Genomic DNA, 18,286 nt, shown 5'->3' with positions numbered 1-18,286 from the left:
CGGGGTAGGCTCCGGCAGCCAAGAAAGGAACAAAACGAGTTTAGAAAAAGGACGGATGGATGCATTCTCCATCATCTGTTTATTTCATCAAATCCTCATTCTGGGTCAGTACCTGCAATACCCGTCATTTTTGGGTCTTTGGAAGAACTCTGGAGTGCTCAAGCACAGAGAAAACTAGTAAAACCACACAGGTTATTTGTGTATATTAATTGTTTGTTGCTTGGAGTTTTCATGTGGAGTTGTACCTGCTTGAGGTGGCCTAAAGAGGGTGCCAAACTGAGAACCTCTTCAAGAGGTCAAAACAGAGTAATTAACCTCTTATGGCCCAAGCTAATACTTGAGCTAACCCTTTAGTCACAGGGCCCCAGTTATGCAGAATTAACTACTGTGGTTATATACCTCAAAATGTGATGTCAACACATGTGGACATCAGGTCTGAAGAGGTTAATGGACAACTACCTCATTATCAGGCAAGAACGTATTTTGCTTATTATTTAAAAAAGAAATTGGACTACAAGATCCATATCTCACATGCTGAAGTACATCTGCCTTTGGTGTTCTCAACAATCAAATGTTTGTGTTCTTTCTTTCTAAGAAACATTTTCCTTTTTCTTCCTTTCTGAAAAATAAAAAAGTGTTAGACCAACTAGAGCATGGTGAAGAGGCTGATGTGTCATCATTCTGCCCATTAATGGTTGCACAAAGTTACACAACGTTGAGCAATTCTAAATGCTTCAAGTGGAACAACGAGGTCATTCCAATAAAAGAGAACATTTGATGGTAATTTTAGTTCTGTTTTTAATTTCACTACTGCATTGGATGCATTGGATTTATCCTTTGTTTAAGGCAACAACAAAGGTATTGATCACGGCCATTAATGGTACAAAGATGCTGACTCCCTAAAAAGTCCAATTCCGATCTTCTTTTGATTTATTTTCAAAGCGTTCCCAGTGCTCTGGCGTTTTTAGGCAAAATCAAAAAACCTGTGTCGTTTTCTAGGACATAGTTTCTGCAGAGTGGCAGGCGTTCATTACAAATTCGGCTCTTAAACGTGGGCGAGACAGTTGATGCAGAGCACCCCTACCCCCCCTTCTCTTCACCCAAAACTGAGAGCTGTCTGTTCAAATGCTCTCCCAATTATAGCCTCTCTCATCCTCATCCTAACTTTACCAGTGCAACAAAAATGGCGAGGAAAAAAGACGATCTAGTCATCTACAAGTGGATGCAACACACTGAAGCGTGGAAGAAAGCTTGAGGTCCACCCAAAGTTTTTTCTACTTCAAAGGAAACCTCTGTTTTTTTTTTAAAACAACATTTTTTCATCAACAATTTGAATGAAGAAATAGTCAGAAATGCAATTTTAGGCTTAATTTTCTTAATATATATTCTCCACCATCCGAAAAATGCAACAATAACCTTTGCAATTATTCATGGTGGGTCTTTGGATAAAAACAACCCAATTATAATGTGTAGATCAGAATGATGGATATTCAATGCTGCTTAAACAACTATTAAAAATGAATTGGGTGATGTAAGTGCTTGTTTCATTACTAAAACTCCAGAGTTACAGCATTTTCCTCATTATTTGGCCAGTATTGATTAGATAAAATGTGAGCTTTCTGAATGTCTTCTCATGCAAAGAACATTTTTTTAACGTTATTGACACAATGTCTTACTAGTAGACACAATTGGTGCAAGAAAAAGAAAAAAAACGATGCATAAACTTTGATTTATCCCCCATTTAAATCCAGCATTGCTCAGAGATCTACTTTTCTTTCCTGCCAATAAAAACTCCTAACATGAGGGGATATATAGGCTATTTTCTCTTCACATTCTCAGTTTCAGTAATCCTTCATTTTTAGCTGGTGATGACTCCAGACTCTGGGGTGCTTTCAGCGGTCCCGTGGCCTAGTTCTCATCACACTCGTCCACCCAGTCTGCCCAACACTCTATTGAGAGCCCCAGTCCACCACTCACAGCACTGGACGAGGAGCTTACTGTCTCTTCTCGTTCTTTTGTTCCTTTTGTTACCCCACAGCAAGACAGAAAAACAGAGGAAATCCAGCAGGAGAGACAGGGGGGGAAGAGGGGGAACGGGGGGAGGCAGGCGGAGAGGGATTAGATCCATTTTTTCTCTTTTGCTTTCTTTTTTGGTTGCCAGTTCAAACATTTACTGAGCAATGCAAGGACCAAACAAAGAGGCTAATTTCACACTGCTTCATCTGCATAATTGACTGGCTGTGAGTTTCTACAAAGATGATCAAAGTCATTTATCAAAGATAGAAATGGATGTTTCCATTGTTCACAAAAGAAAAAGCTACTCTCTGCCTATTGGTCTCCGAAGAAAAGAAAATGTGAACGGCATGTACAGAAGAATGTCTGAATACCACTCAATCTGAGAATAAATGTTTTATTTTCTCATTAAACTGTTTTAGTAGTAAACTATCTAAATGCCTTTTCACAGCATTTCAACAAAATTGCCATTTGAAAAAAACAGCAAATGCAGAATTCTGACTTGAAGCTAGGGACGTCCAGATCAAATTTTTTTTGCCCTGATCCCAGACTGAGGCATTTGGTTTATAGAAACTTCCAATACTGAGTCCCGATCCAATACGAAATAATCCACCTAAAAAATATTAACAAACTCAATAGAGATCCAGTTGTTTTCTTTGTGATGGCGGCCGTGGTGCAGCGGTAGGCCGGTCGACCCATGATCATAGTTGCAGATTCAATTCCCGCCTTGCACACCCATGAGTTGAAGTGTCCTTGGGCAAGGCACTGAACCCCACCTTGCCTAGGTGCTAGGAGGGCACCTGTGTTTGGCAGCAGCGCTGCCACCAGTGTGTGAATGTGTGTGTGTGATTGGGTCTGTGACTGTGAAGTGATTTGGGCCTTGTAGGTATATAAGTATGTGCCATTTACCATGATGACTGCGGTCTCGCAGTCGTCGGTGTAGTGTACAGCTCCACTTGATTTTATATTTACTTTTGCTGTGGTTATTTGTGTATATTAATTGTTTGTTGCTTTGCATTTTCATGTGGAGCTGTACCTGCTTGAGGTGGCCTAAAGAGGGTGCCAAACTGAGAACCTCTTCAAGAGGGTTCTACCACTACCTGGACTCCAAGATACAAGTTATTTAGAGTTTGTAAAGTTCACCTCTTTTATGGGCCCCTTTAAACCATGTTTGTTCAGTTGGATCTTGTGAACTTTGATTGACACTAAAAATGATTTGTTTGGACTAAATACCTGTGCTCTTAGCCATGATTACCAGGTCCATCCCTCTCCTACTGTTATCAACCTTCTTTCATCATTTCTCATTTCACTTTTGTAAAGCAGCTTTAACAACCAAGCAAAAATAGTACAACTATCAACTAGAAAAAATAATTAACAATTAACTAGTAAAAAAATAGGGGAGAATTAGTCATGTGGAGAAAGTTTGGTGACTGAAGCTATTGAATCTTCAGAACTATTGATCATGTTTGATTATATTTGATTCATATCTGCATTTTAAATTCCAAAAAAAATAAAAACAGAGATTATTTTCAAAATTTTTGTTGTGGCATGAATATGACCTTGACGATTCGGGACTAACTCATATCAAGGTCAACATATTGGTTATGTCCAAATTCCCATCCCTACTAATGGCAAAAAATTCTATCTAGTGCCCTGGATTTTAAAAGTAGTTTGGAAACCATGCTGACTGCTTTTTTTGTTTTTAAACGGCGAATATGACATCACTGATTCCACAAAGTCAAAATCTAATTGATAGGAGTGTTTTACGTCAAATATTTATCAAATTTTTCAACGTCTTGCACTTTGTAGACGGTCCCTATGCAGCCATCTCTGCTGTCTCTTCATTTGATTCTCAGTTTTAGAAAAAGGATCTTTTTTCTTTTGGAAGTCGTTGTTTGTGTAAAGACACACCAATAGAACACTTGCTGTCAGTTTTAAACATTGATTTAACGATTTATTGAGCCCAGAAATATACACCGCTGATCATGATAGTAAAATAAATATCCAAGGCCTGATCGGGAAACAACATCTGATTCCGATTGAGTCTGAAACGACGAGATCGGGCCTGAGTTCTGATCACATGATTGGACGGGGAGATTCCTGCTTGAAATGAAAGAAAAACCAACACTTACTCTTTGAAATATGGCTTTCTGAGAGCAGAATTACACTTGTTTACATGGCCCCATTATTCTTATTCACATGAGGTTGAGTTAAAAAACACAAAGTCAATTCAACTTAAAAACAAAACAAAACACACATTTGCTTTAGAGGAACAGATTGAAAAAGAAGTTGGACAGAAGCGATAGGCATTTGGGTTTTCCACCCCAACCCTACATTCATCCACCTGCCAAATCATTGTGTAACCTCACATTTCTGTGTAAGACTTTGGTTGATTTTAAACATAACAGCAAATAAACTGAATATTAGTAATATATTGTTTTTCTGGATGAGTACATCCAAAAATGATAGGAATCAAGGATGCTTTGAGGTTGCAAATATTTTGGCTTAGAAATCCAAAATCCAGAATACTTTACATTGGGGGGTTTGCTAAACTTTTGGTAAGACTTCAGGAAAAACTGAAGTATTTTAGCATGGTAAAAAGGTAATGTATGCTACATTTAAAGTTCTAGTTCTGCATTAATTGTGAAGAGTAAGGTTGTATTCAGTTTAGTAAAGTCTGTTGGTCCAGACCGAGTCCGCTTAATTTGGTCCGGATCGAGTCCTGAATACAGACCAAAAGCAAGGAAGCTCATCTAACGTACTTTTCTGTTTCAAACCCAAGCTTGTAAACAAATGCACATGACTGAAGATCTCTTCAGTCATTGGCCAGGAATTATGAGGGCGGGGCAAAGCAAAAAAAAGAATGAAAGTCCTATGCTTTGCAATCCTTGTCGAGACACCTTACTTATTTATAGTTCACTCACCAATTTCACATATTTTGTTCACCAATGTTTAGCGCCTGTATCAACGTCAAGTCCAACACTATTTACTGCAAGGCGGTGACTGAGGAGACGACAGCTAAGGACCAGAGTCCACTTGGGTGCACTTAGACTGCAAATTTGTTCTGGATTACTGGGGAAACTAAATCTGGTTCACTTTAAGCAAACCAAATGTGTCCAGTCTGAATATACCCTAAATTTGAATCTAAGTTTGGTTTAAGAAAGACATCATGAATCTTCATCACATGACATCCATATACCCTTTGTCTGCGTCAAACGCTTTTTCCTCCACATTGGCCGGGTGTTTGTCTCCAAGGTAAAAGTATCAGCACGACAATAATGAAAGTGCATAATTGATGAAGTGTAGCTGTTAATTTCAATCTAAACAGAGGGATGGGAGAAAAGAGCAGACCATCTGTGTGTTGTTGTGTCACTGTGCTGTAAGGCAGAAGCTCATAAACGCTCCATCAGGAAAACATCTGGACTGTCTGTGCACAATACTGTAACACCAGCTCTCCTGGTTACGTTTCATTCACCATGACACTCACACAGGTTGCTGCAAATGTCCACATTAGAATGAAAAATCACTCATGGAAACAGAGTTTCATTTTTCGATAGTGAAGGCCTCTGCATTTAATTTCACTTTGTCTTTGTTCACCCAGACAAAACAAAAGCAAGAGAAGAACACGAACATCATCTGAATGACCCCTCAAAACTCAGAGGATTAGCTTATGAAGAGCAACAACGAAGACAGCCAACACTACTACATCAAACAACAGACAGTACTAAACCACATATTGATTGAGCAGTCTGGTAACTATGGAACAAGTAGACGGACCATAGTTTAGACCAGTCTCAAGCAGTTCTCTTAAGGGAGCTAAACCCATCTAAAAATATGACTAGTTATGATAGCTTTGTTTGCCAAAAGACAGCAAAAATGAAAAGTACTTTAATTCATAATATTTTAGCATGGAAACACCCCTTTTTTGAAAGGCCTCCAGGAATTAATACATACTTTGTTGCAAAAACTATACTCTTACACATGTACCATCAAACTATACATACTGTCAAACTCATTGATTCGTACTATCAAACTACTACATACTATAAAACAAATAAACACGAATGTATTAAACTCATGCATATATATTATCAAACTCATATATACATACTATCAAACTCATAAACATACCATCAAACTCACTCATAACTCTTACAAACATTGAATAGTATTTGTGCAAGGTTATATCAGTGTTTGTAAATGACTGTAATAGTACTTTTATAAGAGCATACAGTAGTACAGTTTGTACAGTAAAGCATTTATTATGTCTCATACAGCCTCTCGTATTCATTTTCAAATCAACTAGTGAAAATTCTCATTGAAGTCTCTGATGGTCTTTTGAATCGTTCTATTGGCCGACAGAATTTGCCAAATAACGTCTCTCTACTGTCTATGTGTTTGAATTGATTTCATCTGTATTACAGAACAATCTTTATAAACCCACTTAGACTGACTAATATATATATATCTTTTTTTACAGTTACACATGTTGTTGACAATGTGACACAATTCATTCAGTGGTTATGAATCAACATCGTTGCTGCTAACAGTGCCTCATTTAAAATGTCACCAGGAACATGTAAAGATATTAATTCTGTCACTGCTGTATGTGTAAACACGTTATTCAGAATATTACTTTAGCTAGAATATATGTAAATTTTGAATATACATTTAATTGGCTGGGTGGAATAACTTTTTTTAAGAAATCCCAATTTTAAAAATTGGGTTATTGACAGTTCCTATAATGTTCTGCCCCAGAATAAACTTAAGTTTTACTCAGCTTTAATGAGCATCTACCTCTGACAGATTCCTTTCTTTCCTGTTTTTAAAACAGAAAACCATTTTCATAAACTATAATGATGTTGGAAAAAACTACAATACAGGAAAAGTAGAAATAGGTTTGGGAATTTCCTTCAATTCAATTCAATTCAATTTTATTTATATAGCCCAAATTCACAACAACAGTTGTCTCAATAAGATTCGTACTGGTAATTGTAAGGTAAACGTAAAATCAAAAAGGATCATAAATGCATAGAATTCATTAGGATAATACTAAACTTTAAATACAAAAACTAAACTAAACTAGACATCCCTGCCCTTCTCCCCCTTCTCGGTACGGAAAAACTCCTAAAAAACCGGATTCCGGAAAAAACTGAGAAACCTCAGGGGTGTCCACATGAAGGAGGGATCCTCCCCCAGGACGGACAGGCGATGTACCAGAACTCATAGAGAAGAAATAACTTTTCTAACTCTACAACTACATATTTAAAGTCCAGCAAATGATCTTCATCCAGATGAAGTTGGGGGACAGCTGGGGGCGCAAGACGAGCCGGAGACAGGATCCACAGCCTTGATTTATAATGTTTTTTCTCAGAAAATAAATTAGTTAAGTCTGTCCAAACACTAACCCAATTGTGTCATGATTTTCTGGATTTTTTATGTCTTTTTTGTTCTCAGTAGCTATGACTACGCCCATTCACCTGTGGAACCTGTAGAGCTGTCACAGCTGGTCGCACTTTGCTGATTAGCCAAACAGTATTTAAGGAACTCTCTGTCTCTTCAGTGTTAGCTTGTGTTATGCTTACCTCTCTGTGTCCATGGTTCTTAAAGTTATTTGTTTTGCTAATAACTTCTTGGGATGCTGTTATATCTTTGTGTGTAATTCTCATCTGCTTATCTGACTGAGAATTTAGTTGGTCATTATTTTAAAAAAGTGATCTCAGTGGAAAATACAAGCTTTATTTTTAGATACCTTCATACTTTTTAATATTTTTTTAGCTGATCTTTATTTTGTTTTCATCTGTTTAAGTCTAAGTATTACAGACAGCTGTTTTCTGAAAGCCTGAAGCTTGTTTGAGAAGCACAGAAGGAAGCGTATGACAGTTTATGATTTAGTTTTGGATGTTTCACTGTCTACTGTTGGGTTCTCAAGTCTACAATAACACTAGTCGTCTACAATGTAGCTGATTTAATAACCTCTACATAAACTAGTTGCATGAAGCTTTTCCATCAGCCCAGCATAAAATGATGCCACATAATGAGGAGTGCAGCATTATTCTGTGTCAGTGACCAAATCAGTGACCTGGCTCAGCCAAACTCTAAATCTCCTAAAAGCACTCTCAGATGTTTTAGAATGTGAACAATGATGTGATGCAGTGACGTGAGCTAAAGTGTTTGTGCTGCTGTTAACCTTGGCCACCATGAGATGAGAATTGTTCATCTTCTGATATGAACCATCCAATCAGGAAGTATGTCAGTGGCGCAGAACCACAGACTATAAAAAACAGGCTGTACTGATGTGAGGAGTAGTTCTGTGAATCCAGGCCAAATTCTAAAGTAGTTTGAAAGAACTTCTCATTTAAATGTACTTTTTACTTTTACTTAAGTTTTTTTTTTAATTTACTTATTTTTTTACTTAACACATTCTCAGATTTTTCAGAATTTCATATGAAGGCATGAATGATGTTCTGCATTGTTCCTTTAAGGACCTGCTCAAGATGTCAATGGTACATTTGGAAGTAGTGCTGCATTCCTAAGATCACTAACTCGTTGAACTAGAGAAAGTCAAATTCATTGGGTACTCCACTGCGGCTTCTGTTTTTAGCACCTCCTTGCCTTTGTTTCCAACTAAACCATATGGAGGTGAACACAATTGACAGACACCAACAAGAGCCCAGACCAAACAACATCGCAGAGCACCAGATTTGCTTCAACAAAGCTGCCCATACTAAGGTGGTACACAAGCGTGACGTTGGAACAAACAAGACTAAACGGAAGAATAAGTCAAATTAAGGCAAGTTATTTTATTGGCTAAAGACCCTTTAGGCATCACGTGATTCCTTCCATTGATAAGTTATCCACACTGGCATTATTACCATGGCAACCACAAAGAGTTCAGATTGAAGTGATTTGGTACAAGCTTTCAAAAATGAAAAGAAAAGTTGTGTCCACTGAACTTTGCACAAGATGCCATCTTTGGTCGAGATGTGATTTCATGCTGAACTTCTGAATACAAACCCCTATAAATTTATATTTTTATAACTACACTGCTCACATCCCCAATGTTAGACACAAATAATTGTGTGCTCTTCAGACAAATACAATTACCACACTTCTATCTGCTGTTACGACAGATTTGGTGAAAAGGAGCACAAGTGAAAAGATGCCCTTAAATACACTGAAGTTATATTATAACAGAAGCAACAATAACCAAACAAAACTGTTATTTTCAGGAACAGTAAGACAAAAGAATCATCCATTAATTTATCTTCTGACGTTTTATCCCTTTCGGGGTCACGGGGCTGCTGGAGCCTATCCTGGCCACTTATGTGCGAAGGCAGGGCACACCCTGAACGGGTTGCCAGTCTGTCGCAGGGTCACAATCACACACCCATTCACACTCACACCTATGGACAATTTAGAGATGCCAATTGACCCATGAAGCATGTTTTTGGATGGTGGGAGGGAGCCGGAGACCCCGGAGAGAGCCCACGCATGCACGGGGAGAACATGCAAACTCCACACAGAAAGGTTCCCCCGTTGATGTTCTGTTTCAGGTCCCCCAGTGTAACCGGGGGTCTTCTTGCTGTGAAGCAAGAGCGCTAACCATTGTGCCGACGTGCAGCCTGCAGACAAAAAAAAACATAACCTGGATATAGAAAAACCCCTGACTTTTTTGTGTTTAGAAGACAAAATCCAATAGAACTTTATAAAAACCACCAAGTCTCACACACACGTGTGTTTCAATGTTATGTAGGTCACGAGTCTCTTTATCACGTTGCACCAGCATGTAGTCCTAAAATATATTGATCACATAAATTTAGTCACTTTGCCTTTTAGCCTACATTAGGTCCACATCAGCAGAGGTCAAAGCCGCTTTAATTGAACTTTATCTCAGCTTTACTCAGTTTTAGTAAAATCGTCATACTTGATCTTCATTTAATAAAGAATCACGGAGTTTGTACGCTTCCCATTTCATGAGAGCAGGTAGAAAACCTCTACAGAGCATGAGGTGCTTTGAAACATTCTTTTACAAATAACCAGGAGGATATCGATTTTCCACAGTCAGTCTTTTTCTGTGCGCCGCAGCCGTTCATACTGATAAATGTGTTTTACAGTGAGCAGCTGAGTTTGACGTGAAGGTTTTGACAGACCCCACAAAGACTTCACTTAGTGAGGCGGCCTTGGCTCACTTCCAAGCAGCCCCCACCTGTCCCATGACCGGTCCCCATTCATCTGAGCCGGCCCTAACGAGGCTCCGGGCCGAACCACCTAAAAGGTTTTACCAACTTAAACGAGGAAGATGCTCCGTTGTTCGCCCTGACAGTGGCAGGATACACTCAAACCAAAATAAACGTTAAAGTTTGCAGTTTGTTTTAAAACGAAATTATCTCAAAGCAGTTTTTTCAAGTAAGTTTTTGGTCGCTTAGTTAGAAATAAACACTTTTTATCAGTCATGATACTGTTTATTCAAATCACGTTAAAAAAAACCTCATGCCTAATAAAAACAATTGTTTTTTTCCCTATTTTTAGCTCTTCTTAAATTTCCATGAACCTGCAAACAGAGCCTTTAAAACAGAGAGTCACTCTGAAAATGTTAAATTTCCTTATAATTTAGACGTCAAAGATTTTATTTAGCAAAAAAATTAGAAGTGGGATGAAACTAAAGCAGCATGAAAGTACAGACGCCACTTGGATGAGCTATCTGTCGTGCAGATGAAGACTTCCGGCTCAACAATAGCTTTTGGATGGGAAGTTCCCTGGACCCCACAAATACAAAAGAACAACAGAGTCTGGACTGACACTTCTGCACAGAGCATCTTCAGTTCTGCTGAATGGCTTCGTGTCAGAGGACATAATTATCACAGCTTTGGGAGGGATGGACAACAATAGCCAGTGAGAATGTTTGCCTGTTTGCTGATAGTTTTCCTGGTTTTAAAACACACAGTTATATAATAAAACCTTCTTCGCCTCTTAAAACAACTATGCTGCCCCTCAATTAATGCAAACATTTTTTCATTCTTTCTGTCTTATAGAAATCCAAAACTAGGACTAACAATTTGATTTTGATTTAAAGAATAAACAAATGTCTACATAAACTACCACATTTTCCACACAATAAGGCGCACTCAAAGATGACAGGGCACCTTATATGCTGCACTGAACGGTGAGCTTTATGTATGGATTATGAAATGAGGATGATATATTTTATGGATGTAATTGTGAAAAGGCTAATGCAGCTAACCTGTAGCGGCGTTGGACACGTTTTTAACAAGTTTGGGAGTGACAGGTAGGCTATTGTAAACATTGTTCCTCAATGTACCTAACATGTATAGTGTGTTATCAACAAGTTCTAGCATTAATGTGAACGCAGTTCATAAAGTCTGACAGACGTATTGACTCATCTCTGGCTCTTTTGCCTCACTTAAAGTGCCTTATGGTTTGGAGTGCCTAATATAAGACATACGTTCTATAATAAACCATTCATTGACGAAAAATACAGTATATTTTTGTTGTATTTTTATCCAAAAAAGTCATTCTAAAGCAATAAACTGTTAGCTTTTAGGTCACTTTGTTTTACATCAGTGTGATAAATTGCTTTGATTAAGAATTTACTTGGTAAAGTTGAGTGTTCCTGTAGGGTATAGATTCTGTCAAATCTAAAACAAGCCGTCGCATAGGCCTACAGGAGAAAACTGGAGAGTGTTTTTCCTCAAAGACCTCCTCTGCACTGACAGTTGTAGTAAATATTATACACAGGACACCTCTAAGTTTGGCTGAAGCTGACACTGTACCCTCCAGCGCTGAGGTGAACAGAAATAAACCTAAAGGTATTTCTGGAAATGTCAGATGTACAAATGCGTCGAACATGCACACGGGTCTCATGCTTATGTACTGAATCGAGTTACTCAGACTCTGACACGACCAATATAAGCCACATAACAGGGAAGTCAATTTCATTCAACATTTTCTGCATAGAATTTTAAAATGTGAAAAAAATCAACAAGACCTAGCAGCCTTTACTTGAAGAATCTATTCATAGCAACAGTTAGAATAATAATACAGCAGGCTGTCTGCGACCAGCTGGCAGTAAGCATGACCTCTCTTCATCTTCTGTCCCTTCAGTGACCTGTGTGTGAGCGTAATTCAATAAAAGGTTGTGAGACGGAGCCTCCAGGGATGCACTTTGCCAGAAGAACACACGCATGCGCAGAACAGGCCGCGTGTGCAGCTTGAACTCCCGAGGAGAGGCTCAACCATCATTCAAATCACTTCAGGTGACACTTAACAGATCAGACACGAAACCAGGAAGAAGCTCTGCTGACGGGTTCAACAGGAAGGGGAGAGCAGCAGAAAAAAAAGGGAACAAAAAGTGCTTTCCAAACACAGAATTTCAACTGCTCACAGTGGAATTCAATAGCAAACAGTGTACGAACCCACGTTTAAAACCTGGAAGCAGCACTTTTTGATATCTTATCTTAAACTGACAGCCATAGAACAGAAGCAGACAATTGTGAATTCGGAAGATTTTATATTAATCTGTATCCAGTGGCGGAGCTACAACATTTTATGTGTGGGGCTGAAGACTTTGGAAGGGTGGCGAATGAGAACAGCCGAGTAGAAAGCCAAAATACCTATTTCAAACTGTTTGAGTTATTATTAATGGGTTTGGCTAAGCAGGGGGCTGAGATCAGTCGATTTAATGCACAGGGGTGTAGCAAGTAATTTTAGGAGCTCAAGATTTCATTTGAACGTATTACTTTTGCTATTTTTGCAATGCTTAAAGAAACTTTTAATAATGATGTAATAGTAATAACTTCTTAATCGTTGTCAATAATGATATTAACTTGGACTCAAACATTGAGGCGAACGCTGTCTGTCCATGCCTATGTCACTTTTAAATACCAAAAATTACCTTATTTTGGCTCTAATCATCTTTTCCTAAAAACAGTGTAATTTATTTAGCATCTTGTTAAAAGCTAAATTAAATTTTTTTTTGGTATTTTAACGCATCATCATTACATCTGCATATTATTTCATGAAATCGCGTTTATCCATTGGCAATTTCTTACATTAGTCTTACCATAGCCTTTTTTTTTTACTTTATTCCTAAAGACCAAAGAAGTAAAACATTTCTGTGACAAACGGTGTCATATAAAGCTAGCTATAATCACTGATTAAACGCACATTGTTTCCAGTTGATGCTTCTTTGAAGAGCTGGTGACTCAACAATTCTCATCCACTCACAGAAGTTCTTGAGCCTCTGCTTGAGGAGTTCATCCGTTCCACATTAAGACTCAAGGGGAGTGTTTTGTTTGTTTTTTTAGGACCAGTAAGGCTTGCCCATATATTTTTTTGTGTACGAGTTGGATCACGTAAACAGAAGAGCCAGTACAGTCCAAATGAATAATGGATGAAAACAGAGACAGATCAAGATGAGACCAACTATCAGACAATCTTCAAGCTTCCAAAAGGAAACAAATAAACTGATGTGACAAATACAAGCTGTACAACAGAATGCTTCTGTGGGTTAAATTCTTTCTTGGATATGTAGTCTCCTTCAGTGAAGTGAAGGGCAAAAACAGCTGAACAATTTCAGGTTGTTAGTTTGATTTAAGTTGTTTTCATGCAGCTTCTTTCATTTCAAAACAAAAGCCTTCTTGATTTATCATCTACACAGGCAAAGCATCCCATAATAAGGCTGTGAGAGCAAACCCCTCCATGCTTTCCAAAGAACTCAGTAAGTTATCTGCTGCTAATTTGCAAACACAAGTTGACTGGAGTCAGATAGTCGAGTCAGAATTGACTCAACAAACTTTGGCCAAACGTATATTTACTTCAGTGAAACTGCAGCCTATTTCCCTCTGAGAACAAGACACATTTCCGTATTTTGAAAGATTTTTGGAGGAGAACTTATAAATGGTAGAAGGCCCAAAGCGCTTTACAGTCCCAGTCCCATTCACACACACATTCACACACTGGCGCCAACCTTCCCCCAGAGGAAAGGTGGGGTTCAGTGTCTTGCCCAAGGACACTTCGACATATGGGCGAGCAAGATGGGAATCGAACCTGCAATCTTCCAATCTGTTGTTAAACCCAAGACAAGCAGCAAGCCATACCCCATGTTTTCAAACTAAAATGAGGTGACTTTCACATATTTGGTCTGAGGTCTTATTTTATTGTAGTGTGAAAGGTAACCTAAACAAAACAAAAAAAACCTCTGGTCTGCATGAAAACAAGCCTCTCTGTTCACTTGAAAGTGAACCCTGGTGTGGTTGACTACAGTGAGAATGCAATAGGATAATACAGATGAACAAAGAACAGAACTGAACCAAGGCGATTAGGGCTGCGCAAAGAAGCAAAATCTGGCAGTTTGTATAAAAGTGGGAACAAGCTTGATAATGTTCCGTGAGACATGACGGTGTGCCGAGGAGGTGAAAAGTTTTACAAATTCAGGCTCCTTCTGGTCAAAACTTGTTGTAAGATCTTTACAAATGGTTTAATCCGCTCACCAGTAAGAATGTGGACCAAACCAAAGAAAGGGTAAACATTTTCAGAATTCCGCACTCTTTCAGACCCAGTCTCGTGGACCCTCATCGTGTGAAAGTTCCCTGAGACACCAAAAACTAACATAACTTTACAATGCTTATCACAGGGGATGTGTATATAAATAACCAGCGATAAGTGAAGTCCGTTAATCAGGATTCCAGATGTTTTCAGGCTGTAAAACTCTTTACTACACACTTTATTCACTTTTCTCAGACAGACAGGAACAATTTCACACTTTTCTCTCTTGCTTAAACTCTCAAAGTTCAAACTTTTTATAAAAAATAATTGTAGGATGAAACCAAAGATCAGATCACAATCACAGATTTATGTAATTTTGGAAAAATTAACACATTCTCTACAGGAGACACATCATGGAGATTGATTTATAAGGTTTACAGCCAATCAGGTACAACGTGCAGTGTAGAAAAACAAAAACAAAAAACAAGTATGCTAGCAAGATGGCAAACGCTGCAAATGTGCAAGCCCTGCAACATTTAGGTTTCTGGGTTTGAATTTGGCTTTAAGAATAAATTAACTCTCTTTTCGCCACATGATCCATCCAGGATGGACACACCCCCTCCCACCAGCTGACAACTGACTGAACTGCAGCTGCACTGACCTTGAACTGAATGAAGTATAGTCTACGCATTACTAAATGTGGGAGGCTCCAAACAACAAAGGAGCCCTGGGAGATTTATGTGGACGTTCTGATCAGGGAGGAGAGTCGATGTCACGATGATCACATCATCAATGTCCGTACAATCAGGGGAAAAAAAAGAAAAAATGAGAACTGACAATGGCTGCATTTTTGTGAAGCAATTTGAGAAATTAAATAAGAAACAGGAGTTTGGTTTTAAAAAAACCTCTTGCTTCATGTGTGGAAATATCAGAGCTTCTGCTGGTTTACTTCCCAGTGGTTCCACCTTGTTAAGATGAAATCTGACACTGCTTTAAAAGCTACAAACTTAATAAAACCAAACTTCAAAGAGTTTTATGGGGTGTATATTTTTTCCTTTAACACAACAACCGTGCATTTGTAGTCTGTATAATTCATCATCTATGGGCTTATTAATAAACAGGGCGTGATTCTGTGCATCTCTGATCTGTAATTGAGTTTAATTAAGTAAAAGCTCGGATTGGGGGGGGGTCTCCTCTGAATCTGCTGTAATGACAGATCAGATGGTTGCAGATGTTTGAGAAGAGAGGAGATGAAGGAAAGCCATGGAGGGCTGGGAGTTTCTCTGCTTCAGTCTTTCGTGAAGGTGTTCCACACAGAGGGCATTTAACTCAGTACAGGCCGTCAGACAGAAGCTCCATGGAGGCTCGCCGTCTGACGGCTGCGCGCCTTCTCACGCCTTCAGTGTTTTCCTGGCAGATGGGCCTGACAGAAAATCAATGACGCGGCACTCTCGAGGAGGACACGAGGGCTCGGGGCTGCGCGCACGCACGCACGTCTCCACCTTTCCAAGACACAACAGTAAATGCTGTCTTGTGGGAAAAGGAGGCGAGGAGCGCGCGGCTTTCATGTGTAACCACTCCAGCGGAATGCGCCATTCCAGAGCGCAAAGACATCAGCTGCATGATCCACGCAGATGACGCGGGGACGCATCCCCTCATCTGCGTGGATCAGGCAGCTGAGCGGGGATGCGTGGAGCTCCACGTCTGACAAAGAACGGCTTCCAAATGTGCGGCTTCTCTGGTTTCTGCGTAACGGAAACGAGGCGCACAACCGCAGAAAGCGGTTTTCTCACCATATGAAGGGTGGGGGTGGGGTGGGGGGTCTCAGACTGGTGCTTTGACGTTTTGCATGCGCAGCCAGGGGGGGTGGAGGAGGTGGTCGGTCGGGGCTCAAAGCCGCTGCATCATTGTTTCTACAAATAGCGGCAGTCATTCCATTTACATGTTGTAAGTTCAGATCAAATTTCTGCGTAAAAACCTGGATGTGCGACATTCATCAACCTCCAAGCCACCGGCTCCATGTCGACGAGGATGCGCATCCCATAAAGCACATGTACAGAATAATGAGCACAGATGAGGGTGGGGGGGGGGGGGGGGTTCATTTCTTCTACCTTCATGTCGTTGACAATCGCCTGGAACAGACCCCCGAGAGCCCCGCATTCCTTCTCCACGGTCTCCATGTTTGCCAAATCCACCATTTGGGCTACCGGAATTTGCAGGAGCGCACAAAAACTGCGCTATAAACACCCAGAAAAAAGTAAAAGAAATGAAAGCAAAAATCTATTTCCACTTCTTCCTTCTTCTTCTCCTCCAAACTGGGCTTCCGACAGCAGAGGATGCAGCAGGAACAAGAGGATGAGGGAGATGAAGGGGTGGGGGGGAAACGGGTTTCTGGATGGCTTTTCACAGAGAAAAGACCCTCTCTCTCTCTCTCCCTCTCTCGGTGACTCAGTCAGGCGGTGGGCTGGTACCGTTCGGATGGTACCGGGGCGACCACGCTCATCTTGGCGCAGCTAGCGCTACGCAGAGTCGGCGGGGACGCATGTGAAGGCAGCGCAGGGAGAGCGAGGAGAGACTTGACGGCGTGCGCGCGGACCCGTGCACGTGCGTGTGTACACATCAGAGTGTGTCTGTGCGTGCGCGCATTTAAGGCCGGCAGTGATTGGTGCAGAGACGGTGGGCTCAGCCGTGCGGGGAGAGCAGCAGAAACACGATCCACGCAACTGCAGCCAGTCAAAAAAAAAAAAAAAAAATAGGAAGGGGTAGGGGTCGACAAGCGTGGATGGTCTGTCACATGCCGCGGCCAAGCGCGCGCGCACACGCACGCGTGGGGGGTGGGGGGTGCAACAGGCTGAGAGAATAAATGTCGAATAGGTTTGGAGAGCAGAATCAGTCAGGAAAAAAATGGCACCTTCTGACATAAGAGAAAGGTTTGACCTAAAAACTAAGAATTAGACTGTTAACCATGTCAGCTTCTCTGTTATGTGCAACTTTTCCCAAATCCACCTGTCAGGATTGGAGCTCTTTTTTTCCACTTGTCTTCATTTTCTCAGATAAAGTGTTCAAATTGGGTCATTTTCATGGTCAGATTCATTCATGAATCGTCCACAACTGTTCTAGTTATTGTTTGTTGGTTCTTAAAGTCCCACTTCAATCATCTTTTGATCTATAAAAGTGGTCGCAAAGAACACGTAAATCAACGTAGAACATTAACTGTCTGTGATTATTGCACAGTTTATATGCAGTTGGTTAGTGATTCGTGTGTCAATAATGTAACTTGTGTGCCGTTTATGCGTCCATGCAGGAAAAGTCTGTTAGACATACATGGAACGGTTGTGGAAAGCTACCAATTTGCATATGCATCTTGCAAAAATCACGCAAAAATGGGTACTATATACGTAATAATTGCGTATAAACTGTGTTAAATGAATAAAGTGCGTAATTTTCTATCGACCAAAAATTCTGAACAGCTCAAAATCCAATTCATGTAAAGACCCGTCGGCCGAAACCCTCGACTGACATCTGTGACAGACATCATAACGAATGACGAACGCAAGAAACACTTATGAATTACGCATATTACACATGACAGAAATTTTATACGTTAAAAATGCGCAAAATGTACGTAGTGGCTGTGTGACACGGCCTTTAACGCTCTGTATTGCATTTGGTGATGATGCAACTGTTCGGCCCTGGAAACCCATTCTATGTAGCTGTCCATGAGGTCCTTGAGCTCATCCCAAGCCCACGGGAAGTTTGAAGGTCT

General features: G+C 40.0%; 1 protein-coding gene across 12 annotated transcripts in view; it reads right to left on the bottom strand.

Moving 5' to 3' along the window:
* Nucleotides 1-17,267, bottom strand: part of LOC101154768 (MTSS1-like protein) — a 68,068-nt gene extending 50,801 nt beyond the window's left edge. For 4 of the 12 annotated variants that reach the window (XM_023953706.1, XM_023953707.1, XM_023953709.1 and 1 more), the window contains exon 1: nt 16,632-17,266. In XM_023953706.1, the coding sequence (XP_023809474.1) occupies nt 16,632-16,718 (87 nt within the window). In that variant the 5' untranslated portion in view covers nt 16,719-17,266. Of the gene's footprint in view, nt 1-16,631 lie in introns of all 12 variants that reach the window. The other 8 variants (XM_023953714.1, XM_023953716.1, XM_023953705.1 and 5 more) reach the window with 5 other exon arrangements.
* Nucleotides 17,268-18,286: the final 1,019 nt, after the last annotated feature.

This window comes from Oryzias latipes, chromosome 3 (genome assembly GCF_002234675.1).
Source record: "Oryzias latipes chromosome 3, ASM223467v1".
Classification (NCBI taxonomy): domain Eukaryota; kingdom Metazoa; phylum Chordata; class Actinopteri; order Beloniformes; family Adrianichthyidae; genus Oryzias; species Oryzias latipes.
The sequence above is the reverse complement of the archived record's forward strand: the minus strand, read 5'-3'. Positions and strand labels throughout refer to the sequence as shown.